This window comes from Coregonus clupeaformis, unplaced genomic scaffold (genome assembly GCF_020615455.1).
Source record: "Coregonus clupeaformis isolate EN_2021a unplaced genomic scaffold, ASM2061545v1 scaf1524, whole genome shotgun sequence".
Classification (NCBI taxonomy): domain Eukaryota; kingdom Metazoa; phylum Chordata; class Actinopteri; order Salmoniformes; family Salmonidae; genus Coregonus; species Coregonus clupeaformis.
The window spans coordinates 88,125-114,897 of record NW_025534978.1 but is presented as its reverse complement, the minus strand read 5'-3'; the positions used below and the strand labels follow the sequence as shown (position 1 = coordinate 114,897).

The 26,773-nt window shown below is 44.5% G+C and overlaps 4 protein-coding genes across 8 annotated transcripts; 1 reads left to right on the top strand and 3 right to left on the bottom strand.

Annotated features, from left to right (window-relative positions):
* Positions 1–1,916: 1,916 nt before the first annotated feature.
* Positions 1,917–11,020, top strand: LOC121560298 (exosome complex component CSL4). 3 transcript variants are annotated; one of them, XM_041873306.2, is made up of 8 exons: positions 1,917–1,989; positions 2,995–3,110; positions 4,101–4,175; positions 4,427–4,515; positions 5,095–5,128; positions 5,673–5,723; positions 5,984–6,068; positions 9,884–11,020. In XM_041873306.2, the coding sequence occupies exons 1-8, from the start codon at positions 1,962–1,964 to the stop codon at positions 9,988–9,990; spliced, it is 585 nt and encodes a 194-aa protein (XP_041729240.1). In that variant the 5' UTR covers positions 1,917–1,961; the 3' UTR covers positions 9,991–11,020. The 3 variants fall into 3 exon arrangements, with proteins under 3 accessions (XP_041729240.1, XP_041729239.1, XP_045074299.1); XM_041873305.2 differs by lacking the exon at positions 9,884–11,020 and adding an exon at positions 9,435–9,578; XM_045218364.1 differs by lacking the exons at positions 1,917–1,989; positions 9,884–11,020 and adding an exon at positions 9,385–9,524 and having other exon boundaries at positions 2,945–3,110.
* Positions 11,021–12,295: 1,275 nt separating this feature from the next.
* LOC121560297 (lysine-rich nucleolar protein 1-like) lies at positions 12,296–14,743 on the bottom strand. Its single transcript, XM_041873304.2, has 4 exons — positions 14,330–14,743; positions 13,795–13,863; positions 12,965–13,042; positions 12,296–12,778 (listed from the first exon to the last, which is right to left on the bottom strand). Exons 1-4 carry the CDS (start codon positions 14,627–14,629, stop codon positions 12,464–12,466), a joined length of 762 nt encoding a protein of 253 aa, XP_041729238.2. The 5' UTR covers positions 14,630–14,743; the 3' UTR covers positions 12,296–12,463.
* On the bottom strand, positions 14,743–16,548 carry LOC121534319 (protein MNN4). 3 transcript variants are annotated; one of them, XM_045218361.1, is made up of 4 exons: positions 16,468–16,548; positions 16,072–16,152; positions 15,750–15,818; positions 14,743–15,489 (listed from the first exon to the last, which is right to left on the bottom strand). In XM_045218361.1, exon 4 carries the CDS (start codon positions 15,487–15,489, stop codon positions 14,749–14,751), a length of 741 nt encoding a protein of 246 aa, XP_045074296.1. In that variant the 5' UTR covers positions 15,750–15,818; positions 16,072–16,152; positions 16,468–16,548; the 3' UTR covers positions 14,743–14,748. The 3 variants fall into 3 exon arrangements, with proteins under 3 accessions (XP_045074296.1, XP_045074297.1, XP_045074298.1); XM_045218362.1 differs by lacking the exon at positions 15,750–15,818; XM_045218363.1 differs by lacking the exons at positions 15,750–15,818; positions 16,072–16,152 and having other exon boundaries at positions 16,468–16,516.
* A 3,409-nt stretch (positions 16,549–19,957) lies between these two features.
* On the bottom strand, positions 19,958–23,522 carry LOC121534321 (G-protein coupled receptor family C group 5 member B). Its single transcript, XM_041840971.2, is given in 6 exon segments — positions 19,958–20,459; positions 21,107–21,219; positions 21,421–21,572; positions 21,574–21,809; positions 21,811–22,533; positions 23,334–23,522. Coding segments are annotated over 5 exon segments (1,269 nt in total). The 5' UTR covers positions 23,334–23,522; the 3' UTR covers positions 19,958–20,414.
* Positions 23,523–26,773: the final 3,251 nt, after the last annotated feature.

The window sequence follows — 26,773 nt, the reverse complement described above, 5'->3', positions numbered from 1 at the left end:
ATACAGCCACAGATGGCAGCTTGACTGTCGCCCTGGAAGGGTTACGAACTCTTAATGGCAAAATGAAGAGCCACTCAGGGGTGGATACTTCAATGTGGGACTCTTGGATGGATGCGTTTGGTAAATATAAAACGCTTGTTTCTTCTATACTTGTATCCATCTCTGTTTTTGCTGCAATTCTAGTGCTTTGTGGATGCTGTTGCATTCCATGCATACGGACGCTGACAACCAGGATTATAACCACCGCTATTGATCCACATCCTGCAGATAACGGTCAGATGTTTCCTTTGCTTGCTATTGACGATGCTGACCAAGGATATCTGGATGATGAATAGCATTTAAGCTTTTTGTCACGTCTCTTGTGAGACGTGAAGAGGGGGAATGTAAAACTTTATCTTCTGATAAAGTTTTCCCTATTTTGCAAATTGCAGCTTTAAGCTTTTTGTCACGTCTCTTGTGAGACGTGAAGAGGGGGAATGTAAAACTTTATCTTCTGATAAAGTTTTCCCTATTTTGCCAATTGCACTATTAAGCTTGTGTCACGTCTCTTGTGAGACGTGAAGAGGGGGAATTAAAACTTTATCTTCTGATAAAGTTTTCCCTATTTTGCCAATTGTAGCATTTAAGCTTTTTGTCACGTCTCTTGTGAGACGTGAAGAGGGGGAATGTAAAACTTTATCTTCTGATAAAGTTTTCCCTATTTTGCCAATCACACTGTTAGCTTGTGTCACATCTTAAGTTTTCCTTCTTTACTGTTACTTGGTCACGTCTCTGGGGAGACGTGAAGAGAGGGATTTGTCGTAGTAAATATATAATGTTATAGCTTGGTCTGACTAAAATCTTGTGCATGACCCATCTTGTGTTGGGCCTTTGTATTTAATACAATGCACAAGAGACTTCTATCTTGTCAGCCTTATCAGCAGGTGGCTATGGACAACACCCACGCCATAGGTCTCTCAGTTCTTCCAACTCACGAGTTCTTGCTCTGAGGACACACACACACACACACACACACACACACACACATCATCACTGATAAACACACACACACACACACACACACACACACACCACACCACACACCACTGATAAACACACACACACACACACACCACTGTTAAACACACACAAACACACACACACACAAAAACCCCCTTCTCTTAGGCTGAACATCTGAAGACAGAGAACCCGACTCAGAGCCAATGCAACAGTGACACTAGCCTGGAGGTGACCTCGCCCAACTCATCAGGACCAATCAGAAGATCAGAACTACTAGAATCAACCTACTTTATTTTATTGTATAAAATGTCAGCACACAATGTTTAGGGGCTCTCTCAGATATCTCCCTACGAGATTGACGAACGGGTCCGTGCACGCTGTTTACAGATATCTTTACCTCTGAATAAACTGCCTTATATTATACAATTATCCACCTTGTCCGAAAGTCTCTACTTGGTCTCCGTTCTCCAGTAAACTTGTGATCATCAACAACTTATATTCTATAAGAGGTTCAGGAGCTCAGGCAGTAGAAACATTTATCTGCCAGTACTCCACTCCGGTGAGCTCCCTCCCAAGTCAAGCTCTGGAGCAATTACAATAAATGTGTGCCCTGCAGCTGTCCTCTATCCTCTGGCTTGTTAGTGTCTTTGTCTTAAATGTCCTGCTGCACTACTTTCTAATTTACTCTAAAACAAATTAATTTCCATGGATGATACTGGATACATCTCGTTCTTTATTCCCCTCCTGCACTAATCTTAAATGAGCTTTCTAATGAGTGTAGCCAGAGTGTAGGTGAAGGAACGGAGAGAAGGCCGCTTTAGACTTGATTCACCCAGAATCAGGACAGTGATTTCATCATGAAAGCCACAACAAAGATGGCGGACCAAACTTTTCGTCAAAGACATCCGCCTGCTTAAGTCACTTCACAGCCAATCGGCTTGCGCTCTGCTCTTCTTGAAAACATGTCGCCCATGAAGCTGTGTGTTCCAGGCGAGTCTGAGATTTCAAACTGAGTTGATAACGGCATTATTTTCACATTTGAGACCATTAGACAAATATGTTAGGCAGTATGTTTTAGAAGTTTGTGTTGCTATTTGTAGCTTTCTAACACGGGAAAATGCGTGTTGTGTCACCACCATGCTCGTTCGCAGTCTAGCCTAGCTAGGTAATGCTAACTAGCGCGTTGCTAGCTAGCCCACATACTGTATTTTACTGTTTTATAGCGAGCTACCTATTCTAGTATATTTCTTCGACATTATGTGAAATACAAACGCAATACATAGTCGCTTGGTACAACGCGTGACATTGTTTCTAGTTTAACTAGCTATTTCGTTTGCTAAGTAACGAGCTTGTGAGGTCTAGCTAGCGATGTTGACTTTGAGGTACTTTTCAAGCCCATCAACTTGTTTAAAGTGCCCTGCCCACCGCCTCGGGGAGGAGTGAACAGGGAGCACACTAATTCCAATCATACCTTCTCTGTCTTGTTGCGATCGACTCTACATGCAAGTGTTGAATTAACCCAGGATATTTCTCATGTCGACTAAATGTCAACGAATTGTAAACTATAATGGCAGTGTTTTATTTTGATTGTCGTTTGATATACACGTCTGTTTGTCAGGAAGTGGGACGATACACTTGAGTGATTTAGCGATTGTTGATTTCTCAAATGACATGATTTTGGCAGACTGTGATTATAGTCTACTATTGGAAATGTAATAGATCAGCTACACTATACGTGTCTGTGTCTCTCTACACGTGTGTCCCCCTCTCTCCATGAATGTGTGTGTGTCTTGCTATGCCTCTGTGTGTGTGTCTTTCTCTCTATGCCGGCGTGTGTGTGTCAGTCTCCCTGTGTGTGTTTACTTGCAATGACAGTGGTTGTCTTACCTACCTTAGTTGAAGCACTGACTGTAAGTGTCTCTGGATATATGCGAAAAGTAAAAATGTTTCTCTCTGTGTGTGTGTATGCATCTCTCTCTCCCTGTGTGTGTGCAGGTGATAGGCTATGCAGCACAGAGGACTGTATGCCTGGTACTGGGGTGTACCTACGACACGGCTACATCTACTCCTCGCTAGCAGGCTACGTACTCAGGAAGAACGAAGGAGAGGAGGTGAGACGGATGGACAGACTGGGGGAGGGGGGTGTGGTTGTCAGAGTATTACGGTGTATTCATTAGTCGCAGAACATAAAACATTTTGTCTCTTGCTAAATATTTACTTAAAAACCTTTTGCAACAAAAACTATTTTCTATTGGACAAATTCACGTAGTTTACTCCCCGTTTCATTCCGGTTGTTTCCTAGAGTAAACACTAAACAGCCAAACATTTTGCTACAGTCTGCCACTATTGAACACACCCCTGTTGCACTGGTCTTTTAAGCACTAACAACACTTTAGCTGCTTTATTGAGGAGGGTTTTATTTCCTGTGATATGTGGTTGTCTTACATTTTGCAAAACATTTTTTTTTGCATTTTAGTCATTTAGCAGACACTCTTATCCAGAGCGACTTACAGTAGTGAGTGCATACGTTTTCAGGCCTGTGTAGCTCAGTTGGTAAACCATGGCGCTTGTAACGCCAGGGTTGTGGGTTTTGTTTCCCATGGGGGGCCAGTATGAAAATATATGCACTCACTAACTGTAAGTCGCTCTGGATAAGAGCGTCTGCTAAAATGACTAAAAATTTAAAAACTAATGGGAATCGAACCCACAACCCTAGCGTTGCAAGCGCCATGCTCTACCAACTGAGCTGCACGGGATCACCTACCTTAGTTGAAAAAACAGACTGGAAGTTTGCTCTGGATAAGAGCGTCTGCTTCGAAGTGATGATGAGAGGAGGTGAAAGGAAAGGGGGGGTAAGAGGGGAGTGGCTGGTTTATTGGCACGGGGGAAAGCAGTTGGGGCTGGGTTGGGTGTGGGACTCATGTTAGTGGTTATTTATGGCGTAACATTTTCTGGAAGTAGGGAAACCACTCCAGGTTTGTTCACTTGGAACCCCTGAGGAATTATACAGTGTTGCGGTCACGAAATGTAACATGTTCACACAGTAATCCTTCCTTCTCTTTATATTGACACTTAAATCTGTGTTGTGTGTTTCCCTGCAGCTACCAGTCATCTCTGTGGTAAGAGAAACAGAGGCCCAGCTACTGCCAGATGTAGGAGCCATAGTCACCTGTAAGGTAAGGTTTGGAGAGCACTTGATGTCAACAACCGACGTGTGTGTGCATGTCACCATTTTTTCTATGCACTGGTAGTTGTTGTAGATCTACGTAATGCTTAAAAGCTGTGCATATCACCTGGATTAAACTGAACAGAATAATGTTTTAGGCTTGAAAGGTGAGGTGCTCTTGTCACTGATCCAATATCTCAACAATAGGTGTGTGTTTAACCTCACTGCTAACAGCCCAGATCTGTCTCCCTACCTGTCCAGGTGACCAGTATCAACCCCAGGTTTGCCAAGGTCCACATCCTCTACGTTGGTTCCACGCCACTGAAGGACCGCTTTAGAGGAACCATCAGGTAACATGGATGATTTTATTACTGTTATTCTCATAGTGTGTCCCAACTGGCACCCTAGTCCCTATTTAGTACACTACTTTTGTCTGGGGTCCAAATGGCAACCTATGGGCCCTGGTCACAAGTAGTACACTTTATAGTGAATAGGATGCCATATGGGATTATATAGATTTACATTTTAGTCATTTAGCAGACGTTCTTATCCAGAGCGATTTACAGTTAGTGAGTGAATACATTTTCATACTGGCCCCCCGTGGGAAACGAACCCACAACCCTGGCGTTGCAAGCGCCATGCTCTACCAACTGAGCTACACGGGGCATAGGGCATAGGATGCTATTTGGGATTATATAGGGAATATGGTGCCATTTGGGATTATATAGGGAATATGGTGCCATTTGGGATTATATAAGGAATAGGGTGCCATTTGGGATTATATAGGGAATAGGGTGCCATTTGGGATTATATAGGGAATAGGGTGCCATTTGGGATTATATAGGGAATAGGGTGCCAACCTATGACTGTTCTGTAACCTACATTACTTTTAAAAACTAATCTACTGTTTACTACAATCATATACACAGGAAAGAAGATGTACGAGCAACAGAAAAAGACAGGGTATGTTTTTGAATCAATCTAAAGTTCCCCCACTGTTTGACCACCAACATATTTTATATTGTGAAAATATCATGTTTGGTATTATATAGACCCATCCTATACCATCTGTTACTGTTTATCATGACATATCATACCATCTGTTACTGTTTATCATGACATATCATACCATCTGTTACTGTTTATCATGAAATATCATACCATCTGTTACTGTTTATCATGAAATATCATACCATCTGTTACTGTTTATCATGAAATATCATACCATCTGTTACTGTTTATCATGAAATATCATACCATCTGTTACTGTTTATCATGACATCATACCATCTGTTACTGTTTATCATGAAATATCATACCATCCGTTACTGTTTATCGTGAAATATCATACCATCTGTTACTGTTTATCATGAAATATACCATCTGTTACTGTTTATCATGAAATATCATACCATCTGTTACTGTTTATCATGACATCATACCATTTTAGCTCATTCTTGAATTGTAATAGACTGGGAACCACTATAACCTTTGAGCTCTGTTTCAGGTGGAGACGTATAAAAGCTTCCGTCCTGGAGACATCGTCCTGGCTAAAGTCGTATCCTTCCATTGACAGTCTTTCCACTTCAGTAACTAGGTAGTAACACAGGGACAGTCAACCAGTGACTGATATTGGGCTGGTTCTATTCCCTTAGTGCAGTGTAGCTTTCACCATATTGCTTAAATGTAAAATTGTGAATGTTAGAGATCAGCTAAACGGACAAATCACCTTGCATCCCAAATAACTACTCATCATGTGATCAAGATGAGTGATTCTGTGCATTTCCAAGTGTTGTCCTTTAACCTCCTGCCCCCCAGATCTCCCTGGGAGACGTCCAGTCCAACTACCTGTTGACCACAGCCGAGAACGAGCTGGGGGTGGTGGTAGCCCACAGTGAAGCAGGTGAGACTGGTCACATGACTACACTGCTGTTCTTAGCCCAGGGCTATCCTTAACCCTAGATTACCCTCCTTAACACAAACCTTGGTTAACTGAAACCAACTGTCACTTTTGTGAAGTAGTATATTTGTGTTTCCCTCCTCTCAGGAGCCCAGATGATACAGTGGGGGAAAAAAGTATTTAGTCAGCCACCAATTGTGCAGGTTCTCCCACTTAAAAAGATGAGAGAGGCCTGTAATTTTCATCATAGGTACACGTCAACTATGACAGTCAAAATGAGGGAAAAAATTCCAGAAAATCACATTGTAGGATTTTTTAATGAATTTATTTGCAAATTATGGTGGAAAATAAGTATTTGGTCAATAACAAAAGTTTCTCAATACTTTGTTATATACCCTTTGTTGGCAATGACACAGGTCAAACGTTTCTGTAAGTCTTCACAAGGTTTTCACACACTGTTGCTGGTATTTTGGCCCATTCCTCCATGCAGATCTCCTCTAGAGCAGTGATGTTTTGGGGGCTGTCGCTGGGCAACACGGACTTTCAACTCCCTCCAAAGATTTTCTATGGGGTTGAGATCTGGAGACTGGCTAGGCCACTCCAGGACCTTGAAATGCTTCTTACGAAGCCACTCCTTCGTTGCCCGGGCGGTGTGCTTGGGATCATTGTCATGCTGAAAGACCCAGCCACGTTTCATCTTCAATGCCCTTGCTGATGGAAGGAGGTTTTCACTCAAAATCTCACGATACATGGCCCCATTCATTCTTTCCTTTACACGGATCAGTCGTCCTGGTCCCTTTGCAGAAAAACAGCCCCAAAGCATGATGTTTCCACCCTCATGCTTCACAGTAGGTATGGTGTTCTTTGGATGCAACTCAGCATTCTTTGTCCTCCAAACACGACGAGTTTAGTTTTTACCAAAAAGTTCTATTTTGGTTTCATCTGACCATATGACATTCTCCCAATCCTCTTCTGGATCATCCAAATGCACTCTAGCAAACTTCAGACGGGCCTGGACATGTACTGGCTTAAGCAGGGGGACACGTCTGGCACTGCAGGATTTGAGTCCCTGGCGGCGTAGTGTGTTACTGATGGTAGGCTTTGTTACTTTGGTCCCAGCTCTCTGCAGGTCATTCACTAGGTCCCCCCGTGTGGTTCTGGGATTTTTGCTCACCGTTCTTGTGATCATTTTGACCCCACGGGGTGAGATCTTGCGTGGAGCCCCAGATCGAGGGAGATTATCAGTGGTCTTGTATGTCTTCCATTTCCTAATAATTGTTCCCACAGTTGATTTCTTCAAACCAAGCTGCTTACCTATTGCAGATTCAGTCTTCCCAGCCTGGTGCAGGTCTACAATTTTGTTTCTGGTGTCCTTTGACAGCTCTTTGGTCTTGGCCATAGTGGAGTTTGGAGTGTGACTGTTTGAGGTTGTGGACAGGTGTCTTTTATACAAGTTCAAACAGGTGCCATTAATACATGTAACGAGTGGAGGACAGAGGAGCCTCTTAAAGAAGAAGTTACAGGTCTGTGAGAGCCAGAAATCTTGCTTGTTTGTAGGTGACCAAATACTTATTTTCCACCACAATTTGCAAATAAATTCATTAAAAATCCTACAATGTGATTTTCTGGAAATTTTTTCTCTCAATTTGTCTGTCATAGTTGAGGTGTACCTATGATGAAAATTACAGGCCTCTCTCATCTTTTTAAGTGGGAGAACTTGCACAATTGGTGGCTGACTAAATACTTTTTTCCCCCACTGTACATTGCCTTGCTATAGTATTCATCCCCCTTGGCGTTTTTTCTTATTTTATTGCATTACAACCTGTAATTTAAATGGATTTTTATTTGGATTTCATGTAATGGACATACACAAAATAGTCCAAATTGGTGAAGTGAAATGAAAAAAATAACTAAAAATTATAATAAATAAATAACAGGAAAGTGGTGCGTGCATATGTATTCACCCCCTTTGCTATGAAGCCCCTAAATAAGATCTGGTGCAACCAATTACCTTCAGAAGTCACATAATTAGTTAAATAAAGTCCACCTGTGTGCAATCTAAGTATCACATGATCTGTCACATGTTCTCAGTGTATATATACACTTGTTCTGAGTCTGCAACACCACTAAGCAAGGGGCACCACCAAGCAAGCGGCACCATGGAGACCAAGGAGCTCTCCAAACAGGTCAGGGAGTACAGATCAGGGTTGGGTTATAAAAAAATATCAGAAACTTTGAATATCCCATGGAGCACCATTAAATCCATTATTAAAAAATGGAAAGAATATGGCACCACAACAAACCTGCCAAAAGGGGGCCGCCACCAAAACTCATGGACCAGGCAATGAGGGCATTAATCAGAGAGGCAACAAAGAGACCAAAGATAACCCTGAAGGAGCTGCAAAGCTCCACAGCAGAGATTGAAGTATCTGTCCATAGGACCACTTTAAGCTGTACACTCCACAGAGCTGGGCTTTACAGAAGAGTGGCCAGAAAAAAGCAATTGCTTAAAGAAAAAAATAAGCAAACACGTTTGGTGTTCGCCAAAAGCCATGTGGGAGACTCCTCTTATCACCCAGAGAACACCATCCCCACAGTGAAGCATGGTGGTGGCAGCATCATGCTGTGGGGATGTTTTTCATCGGCAGAGACTGGGAAACTGGTCAGAATTGAAGAAATTATGGATGGTGCTAAATACAGGGATATTATTGAGGGAAACCTGTTTGTCTTCCAGAAATGTGAGACTGGGACAGAGGTTCACCTTCCAGCAGGACAATGACCCTAAGCATACTGCTAAAGCAACACTTGAGTGGTTTAAGGGGAAACATTTAAATGTATTGGAATGGCCTAGTCAAAGCCCGGACCTCAATCCAATTGAGAATCTGTGGTATGACTTAAAAGATTGCTGTACACCAGCGGAACCCATCCAACCTGAAGGAGCTGGAGCAGTTTTACCTTGAAGAATGGGCAAAAATCCCAGTGGCTAGATGTGCCAAGCTTATAGACATACCCCAAGAGACTTGCAGCTGTAATTGCTGCAAAAGGTGTCTCTACAAAGTATTGACTTTGGGGGGGTGAATAGTTATGCACGTTCAAGTTCTGTTTTTTTGTCTTATTTGTTGTTTGTTTCACACACACAAAATATTTTGCATCTTCAAAGTGATAGGCATGTTGTGTAAATCAAATGATACAAACCCCCCAAAAATCCATTTTCATTCCAGGTTGTAATGCAACAAAATAGGGAAAATGCCAAGGGGGGTGAATACTTTCGCAAGCCACTGTATCTATCAGTAGTATATCTGTGTGTCCCTCCTCTCAGGAGCCCAGATGGTATCTATCAGTAGTATATCTGTGTGTCCCTCCTCTCAGGAGCCCAGATGGTGCCTATCAGTAGTATATCTGTGTTTCCCTCCTCTCAGGAGCCCAGATGGTATCTATCAGTAGTATATCTGTGTTTCCCTCCTCTCAGGAGCCCAGATGGTGCCTATCAGTAGTATATCTGTGTTTCCCTCCTCTCAGGCGCCCAGATGGTATCTATCAGTAGTATATCTGTGTGTCTCCTCCTCTCAGGAGCCCAGATGGTGCCTATCAGTAGTATATCTGTGTTTCCCTCCTCTCAGGAGCCCAGATGGTATCTATCAGTAGTATATCTGTGTTTCCCTCCTCTCAGGAGCCCAGATGGTGCCTATCAGTAGTATATCTGTGTTTCCCTCCTCTCAGGAGCCCAGATGGTATCTATCAGTAGTATATCTGTGTTTCCCTCCTCTCAGGAGCCCAGATGGTGCCTATCAGTAGTATATCTGTGTTTCCCTCCTCAGGAGCCCAGATGGTGCCTATCAGCTGGTGTGAGATGCAGTGCCCGCGGACGCATGCCAAAGAGTTCCGCAAGGTGGCCAGGGTGCAACCCGAGTACCTGCAGGCGTGAGCAGGGTCCCCTCACCTCTCCAGTCCCCCCGGGCAGGGGCCCCCTTTCCCTTCCTCAAGGAACACACAGCTTCCCTCCTCCCTCCCTCTCTGACAGAGAGACAAACACACTCACTCACACTTTGATTCTCAATGATGCATTGTGAGTACAAAGGACCAAATATTGTACAGGTCATGTACATATGCTTGGACACGAGTCCACGGGTCATTGACCTGACACACACACACAATAAACAGAGCCTTATGTTCAGGGGGGGGATACCTCAACAGTAGATTCCTCCCTCTACGACCTATAGCAAGGAAGTATTTTTTCCCTCTTGGTTCTGGAGGGCTACAGTAGAGGTGCAGGATTTTGTTCCAGCCCAGCACTAGGACGGACACCTGATTCAACTGATCACTGGGGCCTTGATTGGCTGAATCAGTCTCGTTAGTGCTGGGCTGGAACAAAAGCCTGCCCTCCCTGTAGCCCTTCAGAACCAGGAATGAATAAATCACACTGATCTGGGTTACCTTCTGATCCGATACCCTTGTCCCTGAAGTGTGCACTCCTGTATCCCCCATGTATTTACTAGCATATTTCATATACCTTTCCTTTTAAATCCATGAGGGGTAGTGAATGAGTGCACACTTTGGGGGGGGAAAGGGTATAGAATCAGACCACAGCCGTGGGGTGACAGTCACCAGTACAGACAAGCCCAAGTCCAAATTGACCTCTAAACTCTACACTCTAGTGCGTAGGGCTTGATTTGGGATTGGGCCGTAGACGGCTAACACTTGGGATGTCGAAGTAAAGTAAAGCGCTGGAATTGAAACTGTTATTTTGTGGCGCCACTGTTTGACTCATACGACCACGTGGTCCTTTCTGCACCTAGTCAGAGAAATGGACACGTCTTGATGCTTTTCTCTAAGCATTATTCTTTCTTCTGTTGTTTCAAAAGAATACTTTTTGTTTCTTTTGTCTGTTTCATTTCTTCCTGTACATGTCAGCAGAGGCACGTGTTTTAAGAGTCAAATAAAATGAATACCAAAGCGCATCCTGTATGAACTACCCAATCTGTTACAATGGAGACTGTTATTTACCTGTGTTATCACAAAGGTTCATTTTATAAAGCGATTTTTTTTATTTTAATGAATGAATTCCTTTATCATATAATAGAGAAACCCAGCTGACCATCATTCTTAATGGCCATTTGTTGACTGTGTGTAAACAATTCTATGCTGTTTAAATGTCTAATTGACAGCTCATCAGCTGCCAGTTTGTCATGTTGAGGCATTAGTTTACAGTACTATACTATTAGGCTGCTGGTCAAAAGTAGTGCACTATACAGGGAGCCATTTGGGACGCCAACAACATTCTCATATCATACAGCCATGAAGCATTACATCATAATGGACCATTCAGAAGACCAACACAGCTCCGCTCTCATTGATCCCACAGGTTGGTAGGTGCAGCTTTCAGTTCCATCAATGTCAGCATTTTTATGTCAAGCTTTTTATAGACCAATCAGTCACACTTGGTGCACAGTACTCGTGTATACTGAACAAAAATATAAAACGCAACATGTAGAGTGTTGGTTTCATGAGCTGAAATAAAAGATCCCTGAAATGTTCCATACGCACAAAAAGCTTCATTTCTCTCATTGTGCACAAATGTGTTTACATCCCTGTTAGTGAGCATTTCTCCTTTGCCAAGATAATCTATTCACCTGACAGGTGTGGCATATCAAGAAGCTGATTAAACCGCATGATCATTACACAGGTGCACCTTGTGGTGGGGACAATAAAAGGCCACTCTAAAATGTGCTGTTTTCTCACCACAATGCCACAGATATCTCAAGTTTTGAGGGCGCGTGCAATTGGCATGCTGACTGCAGGAATGTCCACCAGAGCTGTTGCCAGAGAATTGAATGTTCATTTCTCTACCATAAGCCGCCTCCAATTTTTTAGAATTTGGCAGTTTGTCCAACCGGCTTCACAACCGCAGATCACGTGTAACCACGCCAGCCCAGGACCTCGACATTCGACGTCTTCACCTGCGGGATCGTCTTGAGACCAGCCACCCGGACAGCTGATGAAACTTGAGTATTTCTGTCTGTAATAAAGCTTTTTTTGTGGGGAAAAGCTCATTCTGATTGACTGGGCCTAGCTCCCCAGTGGGTGGGCCTATGCCCTCCCAGGCCCATCCATGGCTGTGCCCCTGCCCAATCATGTGAAATCCATAGATTAGGGCCTAGTGAATTTATTTAAATTGACTGATTTCCTTATATGAACTGTAACTCAGTAAAATCGTTGAAATTGTTGCGTTTATATTTTTGTTCAGTGTATATATATATATATATACACACACATTCATACACACCACATTCCCACAGGCACACTCCCACTCCCAAGACCCTGCAAGAGAAAAGGTGCACACACACTCATCCAAATCCGTTTTGGAGGCTACACACACACACTCGAGGGTCTGTCCCGACTCAGTCATCAAAGCGCACCGATCGGGTTGCGTTGATGTCGATCGAGAACTTCTTATTGGACGGCGCCGAGAACCCAAGTCCCACCCCCCTTCCCGTGAAGTCCATGCGGCGCGACTGAGCGCGTTCGAATTCCCCCAGGAGGCCTTGCTGCAAGCTCTTCTGTCCGTCTTTCGTCAGCGCCATGTTGGCCCGCCCTCCCGTTGCACCGCTCGCTGTCATTGGCTTCCCGCCCTTCTTGAAGCCGCCCATCAACCGCAGGAACTTATTTTGTTGGTCGGAACTGTCAAACTGGGCGGTGCCCCACTGGCCCAAACTCTGGGGAGAAGAACAATGTAATATTTCTGATTTATATTGTAATGTTTATATTAGACATAATGATTGTAATTTTTATGATTTATAATGTAATGTTTATATTTGACAATGTTTTGTAACAGAGAAGAGTTGGTATGCGTCCCAAATTTGGGATACACCTTGGTGTCCTGACATCATAAGAGTACTGACCGATGGTACCGGTGCTGCTTTGAGTTGGACTGGGTTGGACTCCTTGTCGATCTCATTCTGCAGGGCCAGGCGTCTCCCCTATGGAATATAATAGGACCATCATTTTATATGAAGGCCGTGTTATATAGTACACAACATATACTCTATAGTCCATGTTATATAGTACACAACATATACTCTATAGTCCATGTTATATAGTACACAACATATACTCTATAGTCCATGTTATATAGTACACAACATATACTCTTATAGTCCATGTTATATAGTACACAACATATACTCTAGTCCATGTTATATAGTACACAACATATACTCCATGTCAGTCTATACATGTGGTTGGTGATTCTCTTTACTGTACTCCTAGTTTTTTTTTAAAGACTCAAATCCATGTGTGCTTCAAAGGCTGCGTTTACACAGGCAACCCATCTGATTTTTTGCCCAATTATTGGCAAAAGATCTGATCTGATTATTGGCAAAAGAGCAGAATTACTTTGCAATCACTTGGGAGTATCCCTGACACAGACCAATGGTATTACTTAATCAGTATAGAGCATTTATATTGGTTGGTGTGTGTCCAGCATGTTTGACTGCAGCATTGTGTTAATCAATGACAACAGCATTCACTAATAAGCATTTGTATAATATAATGCATTCATATTTTATTCAGAAATAGTTACAAAATCAATATACAATGTTTAATTCAGACCAGGAAGAAATTACTTTTCTTTCTCACAGTGATAGAGGGATGGAATGGAGACTTGGATTGGTGGACTGGACAGTGGAATCAAATGGATCCAAATAGATCTAAAGGGTTGTTAGCGATCTACCTGATCAATATTGATCTCGAAGGCGTTTCCCCTGGTCTCTGACAGGAAGACCACATCCTTCTGGTCCCTCTGGGGGGTTGGAGCAAAACAACAAAGTATCAGACAACTGCAGACATTCAAACAAATAGTAATACTGTCCCTGTTTTAATACCTTTAACTGTAAAATATAAAGTAAGAAAGTCAACACTTTAAATTGTTGGGAGCATATTAGTTTTACAGTTTACTATTCTGTTAGTCAGCACCTCCAGCATTTTTGGGTGTTGGTCAGCGCATGCTTTTTACAATACTTTCAACAAGGACACCCCTTTCAAATGGCTCTAGAATCAGGGCCACCTTCAGTAGGCAATCATTGTGAACCGTTTCAGTTAGAAATGTCATGAATAGAGCTGACATGATTCCTCATTCTACATGTCAGAGAGACATGTTTGTTCTACATCACATATTTCTATCTGAACGTTCCACAACGTTGTACCCTGCTGAAGGAGCCCCATGATTTGATAACCTCTTAACCTCTGACCCTTAACCTCTGACCCACCTCCTGGTCTTCAGGGGCGCAGCTCTCCACCTTTATCTTATTTTTCCCTTTCCCCTTCTCCGGAGTCTCTCCTTTCTTCTTCCCTTTCTTGTGAAGGGTGCTGTCCTCCATTTCCGTCTCTACCTCAGACGAGCTCTTCTTCACCTTCTTTTTCTTTCCCTCGCTCTCTCTGTCCTCCGCCTGTTCCTCTCCTCCTTTCGTATCCACCTTTTTCCTTTTCTTCCGTTTGGGCTTCCCCTCGTCCACCGCGATCACATCCTCCTCCTCTGTTGGTGCAGAGGCCTTTCTCTCCTTCTTCATCTTGCTCTCCTCCTTTCCTTCCGTCTCAGTGTCTATGGTGTTGTCTGCAGCGCTGCTGGTGGACCTGGGCTTCTTCTTCTTCTTCTTGGTGTTATTCTGTTCCTCCTCCTCCCGTACTGCTACTGTAGCCTCTGCCGATGCTCCTTCTTCTTCTTCTTCTTTACTACCATTTCTTTCTCTGCCTCTCCGCTCCCTTTCTCTTTTGTCTCTCCTTTCTTCTTACCCTTCTTCTTCGTCTCCCCCTCTTCTTCCTCCTGACTCCCCTCAGTTGGTTCAGCAGCTTTAGGGATCTTTTTCACTTCTTTCTTTTCTTCCTCTGTTTTTCCCTTCTTTTTCTTGCCTTTCTTCATTACTACCACCTCTCCTTCCTCTACCTGGACAACGCTGACCTCCGTCTCTTCTGCCGGAGAGAGCTTCTTCTTTTTTTTCAGCTTCTGCCCATTTTCCACTCCTCCTTTCTCCTCCTTTAATTCACTCTGTTCTGCCTCGTCCTCCGTTTTAACAGTGTTAGCACCTTTCTGCTTTTTCTTCTTCTGTCCGCTCCCTCCATCATTTCCGGTAGTCATGGCTTCCTCACCGTTGGTGTCGGTCCCAGACCCCGCCAACAACTTCTTCTTCTTCTTTACTTTCCTTTTCTCCTGCTCTCCTTCCGTATTCCCTCCATCCCCATTGGAAGACACCTGCTCTTCTTCTACCGGAGTCTCTGCTTTCTTCTTCTTTTTCCTCTTCACTCCTTCGTTATTCCCCAGGTTTACGGAAGTGTTTTCTGAGATCTCTTCCTCAGTGTGGGTGTCCTTCCCACTGTTCTTGTTCTTCTTCTTCATGGTAACCATCTTGTTGCCAGTGTCGGCTCGGACCATCTGAGAAAAACAAACATCCCACAATATTATTACTGTTAAAAAGGAAGCAGTCACTTCAAAGGACATAGTAGAGAATGCATTTTAGGTTTAAAGTGAACACAGTATTGATATTGGGTCCCCTAAATGGCACCCTATTTTCTATATAGTGCCCTACTTCTGACCTGATGTGTCCTGGTTCAAAAGTGGTGCACTAAATAGGGGATAGGATTTTGGACGAAGCTAGTGTCATTTTGGAGAGCAACACAGAACCAGATACAAACCAGTGATCTGACTGATACCGTGGGCTGGGATTCCTTGTCTATCTCCCTCTGTAGGGCCAGACGTTGAGCCTACAGAGGATAAAGCTTGGATTATGAACTAACAGTACACTTTTACAGTAGCTGTTGGCTACAGTACTATGTTTCATATGTTGTCTATTCAAATTGGCAGCCAATCTCAGCACATGTGGAGGAAGGTGTCTAAAATCAGTGATTCGCATACACTGACTGGTGATCAATTGATGATTGTTGATGTGAATTTATCAACGAATGATCAATTGATGGCGGGATTTATTTTATGGTGATCTCATCTAACGTTAGCTACCTGATCAATAAAGATCTTCTCAGCGGTGTTGTATCTTCCGGTCTTCTCAGACACGAAAACCACTTCGTCATGAAAAGCCGTCTGCAGAATCAAACACAGCCAGTTCAGCTAACGCAGGTAAGGTATACAAAACAATAACATGTTACCAGTCTACTTGCCTAGGTTATAATGTAGTTTACTAAAGAACTTGATCAGTGTAAATCAAGTTATGCTAGCAAGAAGCATCGATTGAATGTGTGCGTGGTGTTAGCGTTTGCTTGCTATGTTAGCTGGCCAAATAACTGTCACCGGTGATAAAACACTTTGCAACGGGTGAACACAGCAATTCGCTCTGGAAAACTACTTGAACGTTTCATGATTCAATATTTAGAAATAACGGCATTAAAGTTTACTTACTTTGAAGACTCACGTGGAAACCTGTGTACACCAGTGCTGTATACTGCTTCTTGACCCGGAAATACTGTCAGATTCCCTTCCATAGTAATCGTCCTCATGCGTCCCTAGCAACAAACATCCACGGCACGCCCCCTGACCTATTTCAGGACCCTCTTTCAAAGATAATTCGTAAAAATCCAAATAACTTCACAGATCTTCATTGTAATGGGTTTAAACACTGTTTAAACACAGGTCCTCTGTAGCTCAATTGGTAGAGCATGGCGCTTGTAACGCCAGGGTAGTGGGTTCGATCCCCGGGACCACCCATACATAAAAATGTATGCACACATGACTGTAAGTCGCTTTGGATAAAAGCGTCTGTGAATGGCATATTATTATTATTATTGTTCAATGAACCATAAACAATTAATGAGCATGCACCTGTGGAACGTCATTAAGACACTAACAGCTTACAGACGGTAGGCAATTAAGGTCACAGTTATGAAAATTTAGGACACTAGAGGCCTTTCTACTGACTCTGAAAAACACCAAAAGAAAGATGCCCAGGGTCCCTGCTCATCTGCGTGAACGTGCCTTAGGCATGCTGCAAGGAGGCATGAGGACTGCAGATGTGGCCAGGGCAATAAATTGCAATGTCCGTACTGTGAGACGCCGAAGACAGCGCTACAGGAAGACAGGAGGGACAGCTGATCGTCCTCGCAGTGGCAGACCACGTGTAACAACACCTGCACAGGATCGGTACATCCGAACATCACACCTGTGGGACAGGTACAGGATGGCAACAACAACTGCCCGAGTTACACCAGGAACGCACAATCCCTCCATCAGTGCTCAGACTGTCCGCAATAGGCTGAGAGGGACTGAGGGCTTGTAGGCCTGTTGTAAGGCAGGTCCTCACCAGACATCACCAGCAACAACGTCGCCTATGGGCACAAACCCACCGTCGCTGGACCAGACAGGACTGGCAAAAAGTGCTCTTTACTGACAAGTCACGGTTTTGTCTCACCAGGGGTGATGGTCGGATTCGCGTTTATCGTCGAAGGAATGAGCGTTACACCAAGGCCTGTACTCTGGAGCGGGATCGATTTGGAGGTGGAGGGTCCGTCATGGTCTGGGGCGGTGTGTCACAGCATCATCGGACTGAGCTTGTTGTCATTGCAGGCAATCTCAAAGCTGTGCGTTACAGGGAAGACATCCTCCTCCCTCATGTGGTACCCTTCATGCAGGCTCATCCTGACATGACCCTCCAGCATGACAATGCCACCAGCCATACTGCTCGTTCTGTGTGTGATTTCCTGCAAGACAGGAATGTCAGTGTTCTACCATAGCCGGTGAAGAGCCCGGATCTCAATCCCATTGAGCACGTTTGGGACCTGTTGGATCGGAGGTTGAGGGCTTGGGCCATTCCCCCCAGAAATGTCTGGGGTAACATCTCACAGCAAGAACTGGCACATCTAGTGTATCCATGAGGAGGAGATGCACTGCAGTATTTAATGCAGCTGGTGGCCACACCAGATATTGACTGTTACTTTTGATTTTGACCCCCCCTTTGTTCAGGGACACATTATTCAATTTCTGTTAGTCACATGTCTGTGGAACTTGTTCAGTTTATGTCTCAGTTGTTGAATCTTGTTATGTTCATACAAATATTTACACATCAAAATGAAAATAAACGCTTACTTACTTTATCATGTTCTTCTTATTTCTTATTTAGTGTGTGTTTTTGTTCTACCTTGTTATTCTCAGTATTACATTGTTATTGATTACTGCATTGTTGAGGTTAGAGCCGGGCAAGAAAGGTATTTCACTGTCCTGTGACATTAAAACTTGAAACTTGAAACTTATCTCTAGCTTATGGAACCGAAATAGACTCTGCAACCAACAGCAGAGGGCGTTAGGGTGCTGTAGCCTAGCTGTTACTATGGCTACGTCCCGTATGGCACCCTATTCCCTATATAGTGCACTACTTTTGCCCATAGGGCTGTGGTCAAAAGTAGTGCACTACATAGGGAATAGGGTGCCATTTAGGATGCTAGAGTAGCTAAGCCTGTAGCTTATTAGAACTGTCAGCTCACGACAGTCACTTACCATGCCAGTGGCTTTTACCAAAGATAGATAGAAGCCCTAAGCCTACATGTAGGTTTGGAACCTTTTCTGTTTTGTACTTTGAATGCTACGTACTGTTGCCAAGACAACAAGGTCGCTGCAAGGTATATCATGTTAAAATGCAAACAACCTGTCATTTTAGATAGAAGCAAAATAAACCTGCCAACCAGTTTAATATAGAAACGGTTCCGCCTTCAGATTTGCATGCTCCAAAGCCTTCTACAGACACCTCAATAGTGCGTTGATCCAAACAGTTTAATCTATAGACAATATTTTATTTCATTGAGTTTGTGTGAGAATTGTGTTTAGGAGACAACCAACCAAGCCCTCCTCTGTATCAACACATAGGATGATAATATAATAGCCTTATACAGGAGTACACGACTGGTCACAGTAAAGCCACTAATACCAATCCCCCCTATCAGTTTCCCTAAATGGGTTAGTCCAAGGTTAGAGCACCATAGGGATTAAGAGGCAGCCGATTAGTCCAATCAAGGACAAGGAGTTTTGGGAGATAAAACACAGAAAGAGCAAAGAAGAAGTCTCTGAAATATATAATGTTAGTATGAGGTACAGATCGTACCATTAATTAATATACTGTCTAGTCTGCCATATAATCATACTGATATTGCACTCCCTGTTAAAAACTCTCCAAATGTGTTACAACAACCCCATACCAAAACTACTGATATCATAGAACCACACCAAAAATAGAGTACCTCGTTTGTGACACCAATACCAATACATTCAATTTCACCATCATAACATTCATCATAGAAATATGCCACACAAACGTTATATCTCAAATAGTGACAGCAGAGATGAACTTAATAAAGTGCTTAATCACAACAACTCTGGTAGACCAAACACAAAACTTAAGAGTCTTAGAAAATACACTGTTTATGTCTCCCTACATATCTAAATAGTCATAATCATCATCGATAGGAGCAACTCTCGTGGGCTACATCCCAAATAGCACCCCATTCCCTACATAGTGCACTACTTTTGATCAGAGCCCTATGGTCCCTGGTCAAAAGTAGTGCACTAAATAGGAAATAGGTTGCCATTTCAGACACAGCTCACAGTCTGTAGAGAACATGAGTGGGCAGGCGAGGTTAGTGAGCATGGTGGATGGATGGAATTTACATAAATACTGAATGCCTCCCGAATGGAACCCTATTCCTTATATAATGCACTACTTTTAACCAGAACCAGGACATAGGGCTCTGGCGAAAGTAGTGCACTTTATAGGCAATAGGGTTCCATTTGGGACGTGGCCACTGTTCTCCTGTACCTGGTGTGTCATATATGCCCCCCCCCCCCCACCTTTTTAAAACAACAAAACAGAAAAGCTAAAAATATTCCAACACATTAGTATCTGTCCCAAATGGAACCCTATTCCCTATGTAGTGCACTACTTTTGACCAGAGCCGGTGCCATTTGGGACGCAACCAATAACTGTTCACTGAGCGAGCTTGACGTTCATCATCGTCATTGGGGATATATTCCAGTCTGCATGGCTTAGGAAGGGCAGGCAATGTCTTTGTTACCCGTCTCTGAATCTCGTGCAGTCAAACCTGGAATGACATTTCTTGTGAGCACTGATCTCAAATCAGTTTTTCCCTTTGCCTCTCAATGACCAAAGTGTATAAAAAGGTAGGGTGAGCTGATCCTAGATCTGTGGCTGGGGGTAACTTGCTTGTTGCAGTGCTTTGTACAGACAATGGTGAGGTGAGGTAGAGGCATTGATGGGGTTATGAGTGACATTTGGAAACATTCCGGAGCATTCCGGAACCATAATATGTCGTGTTGCCGTGGAGACCGGTTCCAAGGTTCCCCTCTCACCACAGCTGTCTCCCTGTGTAGTTCACCGGAGCAGAAGGCATCTGTTACAGACAGACAAGTGGTTAGTGTGTGTGTATATGTGTGTATGTGTCAAATCAAATCAAATCAAATATTATTTGTCACATGCGCCCAATACAACAAGTGTAAACTTTACCGTGAAATGCTGACTTACAAGCCCTTTCCCAACAATGCAGTTAAAAAGTAAGAACATTTGCAAATAGATAAAAATAAAACAGTAACGCAATAAAAAACAATAGCAACGCTATATACAGGCTATATACAAGGAATACAGGTACCGAGTCAGTGTACTGGGGTAAGAGGTAGTTGAGGTAGTATGTAATAATATAAGATAATATAATTAAGCAATAAGGTACGAGGAGGTGTGGTATATGGCCAATATACCACAGCTAAGGGCTGTTCTTAAGCACGACGCAACGTGGAGTGCCTGGATACAGCCCTTAGCCGTGGTATATTGGCCATATATCACAACCCCCTGAGGTTCCTTATTGCTATTATAAACTGGTTATCAACATAATTAGAGCAGTAAAAATAAATGTTTTGTCATACCCGTGGTATACGGTCTGATATACCACGGCTTTCAGCCAATCAGCACTCAGGGCTCTAACCAATAATTTAATATGTACATGGGTGCTTGTGTGTTTGTGTGTGTGAGATAAGACACACTGACCGTTCCTCCGTTCATGACCAGGGCCATCTCAGTGGGCTGGTACATGTGGCCTCTGAAGGGGATCCCAGGACGCATCCCCTCGTGTCCGTTATGGTACGACCCACCTCTCAGTGCTGAGACACCACCCAGGGAGAGAGCAAACACAAATAAAGGGAGTGTTACTAGCCAGGTTTCACTGTACAATAATAATAGTTAGTTTTTTTTCTGTAGACAATCCTTCTATTTAGACTTAAACCTTTTTGCATGTACACAATATTTGCATAAACCCACACATAGCCTTTCACACAACCAACACACACACACACACAGTATACCTGCGCTGTGCTCCTCGATAGAGTAGGCCTGGTTATCTGCGTAGGGCCTGTGTGTAAGTGTGTGTGTAGGTAATGGCACCTCCTGTTGGAAGCAGGGCTGCAGGGGCTGACTGGTATCAAAGTAGTCGTGCTGGCTGGGGGGCTGGCGGGTCCCTCAGACACAGGTGGGCTTCTGGGATAGCGTGAAATAACAGGAGGATCCAGCCTTGTGCCACCAAGGCAACCGCCAACACCGGCTCATCCCAGTCCGGTCGCCGCCCTCCCCCGCCACCCGACCGCGCCCCCCTCAACGCAGCGTCGCCATAGAGATAGAGCACAAGCCAGGAGACCCATAGCAACAGGGACGCCAGGCAGGACAGGAAGAGCCATGCGGCGTTACACTTCTAACGCCGCTCGCACCCTCCGTCGCTCCCCTCCTCTGCCTCGTCCTCTCCCCGTCCCTCCACACAGCACCACAGCCAGGGAGAGGCCCAGCGCGGTCAGGAGCAGCCCCAGGGCGTAGCTGCAAACCAGGGCAAAGTCTAACGGTGGGTAGTCGCAGGCCCCGTGGCCCTCCCTCACCACTGTCAGCAGCAGCCACTCTCCAGAGATGATCCCCTGGACCAGGGCCAGGATCACGCCAAGCCCAGCCAGGGAGCTCCCTTTGGGGCTAGACTTTCCAGACACCAGCCTCTTCAACCGCACCACCTGGGCCAGGAGGCAGGAGAAGCACAGGGCGAACAGCGGGCCCCAGAGGACCCGGCGGACCACACACAGGGTCTCAGTACGCCCCACAAGGAAGGCCAGGGACAGGGTGAAGAGAGCTAGGAGGGAGGCCAGCAGGAGGAGAAGAGGCCCCAGGCCGGAGCGCCGATCTGGGTCAAGGACGGAGTGACGCTTGGCTAGGAGAACCACGGAGAGGACCAGGGAGGTGATGGCTCCACCACAGGCCACGGCCTCCAACACCACCCCCCACACAGACTCCAGGTCACACAGCGTCCGGTAGACGGGGTCCACGTTCACACCGCAACCCAGAGGAGGGGGAGGGGCCAGGCCGGGGTCGATGATGTCATCCTGGGAGTGGCCGCAGCCAATCAGAGAGAGGAGGAAGAGGAGGACGGGACTGAGGGCCATCTGAGAGAGAGAGAGCGAGAGAGAGAGAGAGAGAGAGAGAGAGAGAGAGAGAGAGAGAGAGAGAGAGAGAGAGAGAGAGAGAGAGAGAGAGAGAGAGAGAGAGAGAGAGAGAGAGAGAGAGAGAGAGAGAGAGAGAGAGAGAGAGAGAGAGAGAGAGAGAGAGAGAGAGAGAGAGAGAGAGAGAGAAGGAAAACGTTGTTACTGAATCATGTCCAGAACACAGCACCAAAATGGCCTGTCTCTTGCTATCACTTGTTTAGTCATTGTATTATTCAGTACAGGAGCATAACAGACTGTTGAATGAGTTCCTGCTAGAGGGAACTAACTGTTCCTGGTACATCTTTCATTTCACAAATATATAATTATTATGTAATGTCCTTTCTCCATCTTGGAAGCTCATGTACACACACACACACAGCACAGCCCTCAGCAGCCCACTCAGCCTGAGCCAGCCAGGGCCACGGTTCCCATAGTAACGAGCAGCCAAGTGGGTTGGCCTATATACATGTAATGCTGGGTTCTCACAACACAGGCTGAGTGACAAGTATACATACACACACACACACACACACACACACACACACGTTCAACATTGGAAGACAACAGAAAATGCTTTCTTTTGTTAAAAAGGTATCATGGTGCGGGGCGGGGCTACAGATAGGGGCTATTAAAAAGTTGTAATTAAGCTATCAGTCTTTACATTTGACACCAAAAACAGCAATAATCCATACACTTACTATGTATATTAATCATTGAAATATTCATTTGAACCATTTTCAATTATGGTGAACTGAACTCACCTTGAGAGCTTAGTTGAGTGTTCCGTTAGGTTACTTGATAACTTTTATGACTTCAAAAAAGGAGAGAAGTCACATCTCTAGTCCCACATAGTCGGTATCCAAACCGCATAATTCATCTTGGGTCCTTTTTTAGTTTGACGATGTTTGTTCAGCAGGCTAATTTAAGATCTTCTTCATTTACAGGCGAGGACAAGGTGACCGTTATCTGACGTGTTGACGTGCTGTAGCACAGCGGATCGTACGCTCACCATAAATAACGGACTTTATAAAAGGTGAGTCACTTCTACTCATAGACTATTCCGTTTGTATTCCATCCGGTCCCCGGTGGCGCGAGCTGTGGCGGTTATTAGGTCCGTTAAAATCACTCCCTCTGGCGGCATCTCTCTGGTGCGTTTCCGTTATTTTCCAATGGTATCACGTTATATCACATCATTGTTTTGGCAATCCTATAGCGCGCTATGAGTACTCCAAAAAAGTGTCAGGTGCAAGCTTGACTTCACTCCTCCACATAGTCAAATATAACAAACCTGACTAAAAGTTCTCTCTGTCTTTCTCTCTCTCTCCCTTTCTCTCTCTCTCTCTCTCTCTCTCTCTCTCTCTCTCTCTCTCTATACATTTGCGGGGGATGTAAACAGCAACTTGGTTGCAGCTGTTGGCTTGAGGCACTCACAGGGATGCTGCAATGCTACTTCCAAGCAAGCACTGCTCTCTGCTCACCCACTGTCAGAAGTGCATTAACACCGCTCTGGTCTTCCTCCATACAGAGGTCAATAGTTCAGTATCCAGAGATTTCTCAACTTCTATCAATTCAGTATCCAGAGATTCCTCAACTTCTATCACTTTCACAATGCAATAATAAAGTATATAATCAGACCGGTCTTTAATGTTGGTTCCTTCCAACTGCAGCAGCCTTCGGCATTTAATGATTTACATTTTACATGTTAGTCATTTAGCAGACGCTCTTATCCAGAGCGATTTACAGGAGTAATTAGGGTTAAGTGACTTGCTCAAGGGCACATCGACAGATTTTTTCACCTAGTAATCTCGGGGATTCGAACCAACAACCCTTTGGTTGCTGGTCCAACGCTCTTAACTGCTAGGCTACCTGCCGCCCCCAAATACATTCAATCAATTAATCAACGGTTTACGATCCCATATGAATAGATGAATAATCCATCCCACGTTCTCTTCCTCTTCCGCCTTCTGTCTCCTCCTGGCAGAAGGTTTCAAGGACAAGTTACAACACAGGCTGGCCAAGCACAGCAAAGGTAGTACACTATATAGGGAATAGGGTGCACGGTAAAGCCTCTTAGCAGAGACCTATAAACAGAGACCTATATTCAACGCAATGTGAAACATCTTCAGAAGAATACAATCAAAGGGTAAAACCAGAAGGCAGCTATAGCAGGTATGCTGACCATAGAGGAGTCCTAAACACAGGTGAATGTCAGGTCCACGTAAGCGCTGTCTCCTTAGTTTAGTGAGTGGTTAATTCCCAAATGGCACCCTATTCCCTGTGTAGTGCACTACTTTAAACCAGAGCCCTATGGGCCCTAGTGCACTACATAGGGAATAGGGTGCCATTTGGGACTGAGACAACATGTTATTTAACAGTGAAACGCCATGACTCAGCCTGCTGCTTTCTCCTTATACTGACATGGGGGTAATCCCCACTCTGTGACAGTGTGTGTGTGTGTGTGTGTGTGTGTGTGTGTGTGTGTGTGTGTGTGTGTGTGTGTGTGTGTGTGTGTGTGTGTGTGTGTGTGTGTGTGTGTGTGTGTGAATTACATTACATGGACTGGGGGGATCTGATCCTAGATCAGCACTCCTACTCTGAGAAGCTTGATTAGTCCAGACCCTGTACTGTACTGATTAGTCCAGACCCTGTACTGTACTGATTAGTCCAGACCCTGTACTGTACTGATTAGTCCAGACCCTGTACTGTACTGATTAGTCCAGACCCTGTACTGTACTGATTAGTCCAGACCCTGTACTGTACTGATTAGTCCAGACCCTGTACTGTACTGATTAGTCCAGACCCTGTACTGTACTGATTAGTCCAGACCCTGTACTGTACTGATTAGTCCAGACCCTGTACTGTACTGATTAGTCCAGACCCTGTACTGTACTGATTAGTCCAGACCCTGTACTGTACTGATTAGTCCAGACCCTGTACTGTACTGATTAGTCCAGACCCTGTACTGTACTGATTAGTCCAGACCCTGTACTGTACTGATTAGTCAGATGTTGTTGATTAGTCCAGACCCTGTACTGTACTGATTAGTCCAGACCCTGTACTGTACTGATTAGTCACCCTGTACTGTACTGATTAGTCCAGACCCTGTACTGTACTGATTAGTCCAGACCCTGTACTGTACTGAGAGAGTAGGTAAAAGCAGTGGTCTTAGTGAATAGACAGTAGAGTTCTTAATAGATGCCAGTAATAGAGGCTAAACATAGAAGGTTCATGACATCATCTCCAGTAGCACACAGACACACACACACACACGCACACACACACGCACACACACACACACGCACACGCACACGCACACACACACACATACACACACACGCACACACACACATACACACACACGCACACACACGCACACACACAGACACACACACGCACACACACACACGCACACACACACAGACACACACACGCACACACACACACGCACACACACGCACACACACACACACACGCACACACACACACACGCGTCAGCAGTGCAGATTAGTGTGTCTAATAATGGGTCAACTTGCCTGGTAACAACATGATGACCTGAATGAATGGGGCCAGTGACGGACCACACATTGTCCCAGGTATTTCTAACACACCGGCCCTTTTTGTTCCTCTGGGCCCCCACACCTGGCCTTTTTTTTCCCTTCAAGCACCCATTATTAGCCAAATAATGGTCATTCTGCAGAAGAAGAAAAAACTATCCAGACTGGCCCACTAGGCTACAGATGGAGAGGGAGAGAGGGAGAGAGAGAGAGGGAGAGAGAGAGAATAATGTCTATAAAGTGTTGGCTTGGTGATTACCTCGTCATTACCCTGCGGTTGCGAAGTACAGGACATCCCGTACTCCTCCCTTCCCCCTCCCTCCATCCCTTCTTTTCTCCCTCCATTTCATTCCATTCATCCACTCTTTCTCCTGTGTCTTTTTTGTAAAGCTGGGAGGTTGAGGTTTTGATTGAGCTCACGCCAGTACACACAGACAGTACAGTAGGTGTGCGTGTGTAGAGGGGGCTAAATAGCTTTGACATTACTCTAGGTCAAAGGTCATTGTGGGGTCATTCTGAGGTCATCCTCTCCTCTCTGACCTCTCCTTAACCACTTACTTACTAGTGATTGGCTGATTGGATGGTTTTGGGAACTTATGTTAATTTATAACATGTTGCAGTTTTCAGATGTTAAAGTAACTTGTAAA

What these genes read in the sequence shown, in the direction of transcription:
- LOC121534319 (XM_045218361.1), bottom strand. Translation starts at nt 15,489, where the DNA reads ATGGTCCGAGCCGACACTGGCAACAAGATGGTTACCATGAAGAAGAAG.
- LOC121560297 (XM_041873304.2), bottom strand. Translation starts at nt 14,629, where the DNA reads ATGAAGAAGGAGAGAAAGGCCTCTGCACCAACAGAGGAGGAGGATGTG. An exon ending in TCGAGATCAATATTGATCAG is followed by an intron (nt 13,043 to 13,794) that starts GTAGATCGCTAA and finishes TATATTCCATAG; the next exon opens with GGGAGACGCCTGGCCCTGCA. An exon ending in AAGCAGCACCGGTACCATCG is followed by an intron (nt 12,779 to 12,964) that starts GTCAGTACTCTT and finishes TCTTCTCCCCAG; the next exon opens with AGTTTGGGCCAGTGGGGCAC.
- LOC121560298 (XM_041873305.2), top strand. Translation starts at nt 1,962, where the DNA reads ATGTCGCCCATGAAGCTGTGTGTTCCAG. An exon ending in CATGAAGCTGTGTGTTCCAG is followed by an intron (nt 1,990 to 2,994) that starts GCGAGTCTGAGA and finishes GTGTGTGTGCAG; the next exon opens with GTGATAGGCTATGCAGCACA. An exon ending in GGTAGCCCACAGTGAAGCAG is followed by an intron (nt 6,069 to 9,434) that starts GTGAGACTGGTC and finishes CCCTCCTCTCAG; the next exon opens with GAGCCCAGATGGTGCCTATC.